Source organism: Drosophila grimshawi, unplaced genomic scaffold, assembly GCF_018153295.1.
Source record: "Drosophila grimshawi isolate 15287-2541.00 unplaced genomic scaffold, ASM1815329v1 contig_321, whole genome shotgun sequence".
Classification (NCBI taxonomy): Eukaryota; Metazoa; Arthropoda; class Insecta; order Diptera; family Drosophilidae; genus Drosophila; species Drosophila grimshawi.
Genome location: NW_025063109.1, coordinates 8,331 through 11,570, shown reverse-complemented (window position 1 = coordinate 11,570; position 3,240 = coordinate 8,331). Strand labels below are relative to the sequence as shown.

The 3,240-nt window shown below is 31.9% G+C and overlaps 1 protein-coding gene across 2 annotated transcripts; it reads right to left on the bottom strand.

Moving 5' to 3' along the window:
• Window positions 1-414: 414 nt before the first annotated feature.
• Window positions 415-2,643, bottom strand: LOC6570760 (host cell factor). Of its 2 annotated transcripts, none has more exons than XM_032742236.2 (4): window positions 2,515-2,643; window positions 1,784-2,069; window positions 1,211-1,521; window positions 415-658 (listed from the first exon to the last, which is right to left on the bottom strand). In XM_032742236.2, the coding sequence occupies exons 2-3, from the start codon at window positions 1,995-1,997 to the stop codon at window positions 1,220-1,222; spliced, it is 516 nt and encodes a 171-aa protein (XP_032598127.2). In that variant the 5' UTR covers window positions 1,998-2,069; window positions 2,515-2,643; the 3' UTR covers window positions 415-658; window positions 1,211-1,219. The 2 variants fall into 2 exon arrangements, with proteins under 2 accessions (XP_032598127.2, XP_032598126.2); XM_032742235.2 differs by having other exon boundaries at window positions 2,297-2,608.
• Window positions 2,644-3,240: the final 597 nt, after the last annotated feature.

Here is a 3,240-nt window from a genome sequence, read left to right as displayed (position 1 = left end):
AAATAAAAATATAACTTGAATGAACTAATTTCAAATACATTTTAAGTATATATCGATACACATAATAAAAATAAACTACAATTTTTATTGATCATTTTAATTAATTTAAAATAATATCGCTAAGCAGTTGTGCCCAGACGGCGACACGTCGATAAATGTGCAGTGTACCTGTTCGTACCCTTACACGCATGCTCATAAAAGGCCGTTCTTAATATATCTGCGATGTTGTCGCAGCAAAGTTAAGTGAAATAACGCTGACCACTGCAAAATTTTCGTCGCGTTGTCGTCTGGACACAATTGCGCCCAGAGATTACTATTTAATCACATTTTACAATATTATCACAAATCTACTAACGTTTATTTTAGATCTTAATGGTTTTCCTTCTCAGAACTTTTCACTTTCATTTATTATATTTTTCATTTTTTTTTTTTACAGGTTTTCCCTAATCTGTTATCTATTTTACATTGGCCAATATTTCAGTTTTATTTTTTTAAGCCATTTAATATGAAACTTGAATTTTGAAATTCAAATTCGGCTCAATTTGGCCGGATCTTTGCTCGTAAACGAAATACCCGTGTGCGATTCCCGGGGAGGCGGATTTTGCCATTGTGACTGTGCACGCCTCGCGTATCCAATATATACAAATCATTCAGATATCTAAAAGTAATTTAAATTTTAAAAATTAACACTATTAATATCGAATATTTAACTGAGAAATTGCTTACTCTCATTTTATATATATTTTTGCTTTAAATTCTAGTTTTTGACTTCTCAAAAGTGTTAGTAAAAATTTCATTCATTTAAATTTAAAAATATTAAATTTGATTTTGAATTAAATATATTTTTTATTTGCGATTTTGCTATGTCGAAAATTAAAGTTAACCAACGTAATTATGAAGTTTTTTTTTTTTGTATTTCAGATTTTTCTTTTTCGACTGAGGGATAGTCGAAATTAAGAATTTTAAAAATATTGAATATGAAAATGTATTTTTAATTTAATAAGCTTTAGATTTTAATCGAAACGAACTACTAATAAATATATTTTTAGCACCAATTGAATATTGTTTTTGGTATTAAACAAACCACTAATAATATTAACATTTATTGCTACATACTAATAAATATAATTATTATTATTGCAAAGAAACCAAAGTAGAAAAAAGGCAACTTATTTACAACTACTAATATTAATTAATAATTGACACCTACTTGGGAATATTATTTTTTGGGATCATCCGATTCATTGCCCAGTCCTCCAGACAGGAATATTTTCTCGCCGACCATCGTGAAGCTGTGCCCCAACCGGGGGCAGGGTGTGACACCGTTATCCGGTGTCTCAGGGTACATTTTGCGCAATCCCAATTTGATTGCTTGCAACTCGTAAAGTTCATTTGGATATTTGCCATATTCAATCATGCCGCTAAAGACAAACATGCGGGTGCCTTCCACAACAAATCCATAAGCGGCACAACCATTTGGCACATCGCGCTTCAGCACGGGCACATACCATTGATTGGTGACTAAATTAATAATTGGAAATTGACAATTAGCAATTGAAATTATCAATTGTAGTGTGACTATAGTGCAGCTCCATGAACATCGACACCAAATTGTGCAGGGACAGTGCAGCTTCATAGCATAGCACGAAACACACTACAACGCTATTCTCAACTACCGTTAGTGGCAAAGTATATCATGTCCCCTGCTTTGCATGACATACAATCAACGCACTCAAAATAAAAAAAAAAAAACTCATTTAAAATCACAAATCTAAATAAATACCTGTATTATAAACATGAAATTCATCGGCAATTCCCTCGTTGCCGCCAACAAAAACGACCATTAATTCCTTGATATTTATGGCACGATGACTGTGGCGGGAACGCGGCTGCGGCCGCGTTGGATTTAAAATGCGTTTCCAACGAAAACCAAGTTGATTATTGGCCAACATATTATTATTAGGATTATCAATTTGGTAGGTGGCATCCATTTCCATTTTCAATTCAGCAGATTATTCGTTTTTAATATATTTGTTTACAATTCAAGTTCATCTTTTTGTTTGCCAAAACTGTAAAAAAAAAAATTAGTCAAGTTAAAATTAAAAATTTAAATGAATACGAATAAACTATTATTGAGCACTGTGATTGCCGCGTTGATGCTAACAATTTATGTTGACCCAGCAATGTCGTCAAATGGACGCCGACGCTCATCAAAAATCGGTATCAAAATTTTGGTGCCATTTTATCACACAATTTTTTAAAATGCGAATTATTGTTGTTTTTCCTTCTCGCTTACCAAATGATCAATTGCACTTTCTTGAAATTGAAATGTAAGTCAGTAATAAATGGATATGCGACACACTCCAAAATTCGTGCACACATACAATCCGAAAAAAAAAAGCCGAAGAAAACGAGAACGACATGCCGCCAAAGACAAACATGCGGGTGCCTTCCACAACAAATCCATAAGCGGCACAACCATTTGGCACATCGCGCTTCAACACGGGCACATACCATTGATTGGTGACTAAATTAATTATTGGAAATTGACAATTAGCAATTGAAATTATCAATTGTAGCGTGCTGACTCAGATTGGCCGTCGTGACTAGATATGCCGTGTTTTTAATTATCGATTGTAGTGTGACGATAGTGCAGGGAGCCGAACTGGATCATCGATCTATATATCGATAAGCGCAACTCATTTTGGCTAGCGAGGGAAGAATATTTTTTGTTTAAATATAAATCTATTATAAAATAAAAATATAGCTGGAATGGATAATATGCACATTTAAAACCAAACTTTAATTAAGCATTAATAATTAATAGCAAAAGAATATTTTTTTGATTATATATTAATTGTTATAATAAAACAAAATATTCAATAAAAATATAACTTAAATAAATTGTTTATATAAAGATATCAACGATAAAACAATAAGTTAACCAATAACTAATTATTTTTATTCATTTAATTTGCCTATCGATGTTTTCATGAAAAAATAAAAATATAACTTGAATGAACTAATTTCTAATACATTTTAAGTATATATCGATACACATAATAAAAATAAACTACAATTTTTATTGATCATTTTAATTAATTTTAAATAATATCGCTAAGCAGTTGTGCCCAGACGGCGACGCGTCGATAAATGTGCAGTGTACCTGTTCGTACCCTTACATGCATGCTCATAAAAGGCCGTTCTTAATTTATCTGCGATGTTGTCGCAGCAAAGTTA

Bases quoted from the DNA above. Each gene is read 5' to 3' on its own strand.
- LOC6570760 (XM_032742236.2), bottom strand. From the start codon at position 1,997: ATGGAAATGGATGCCACCTACCAAATTGATAATCCTAATAATAATATG. The intron at 1,522-1,783 runs GTATTTATTTAG...TTATTAATTTAG, and splicing joins ATTTCATGTTTATAATACAG to TCACCAATCAATGGTATGTG.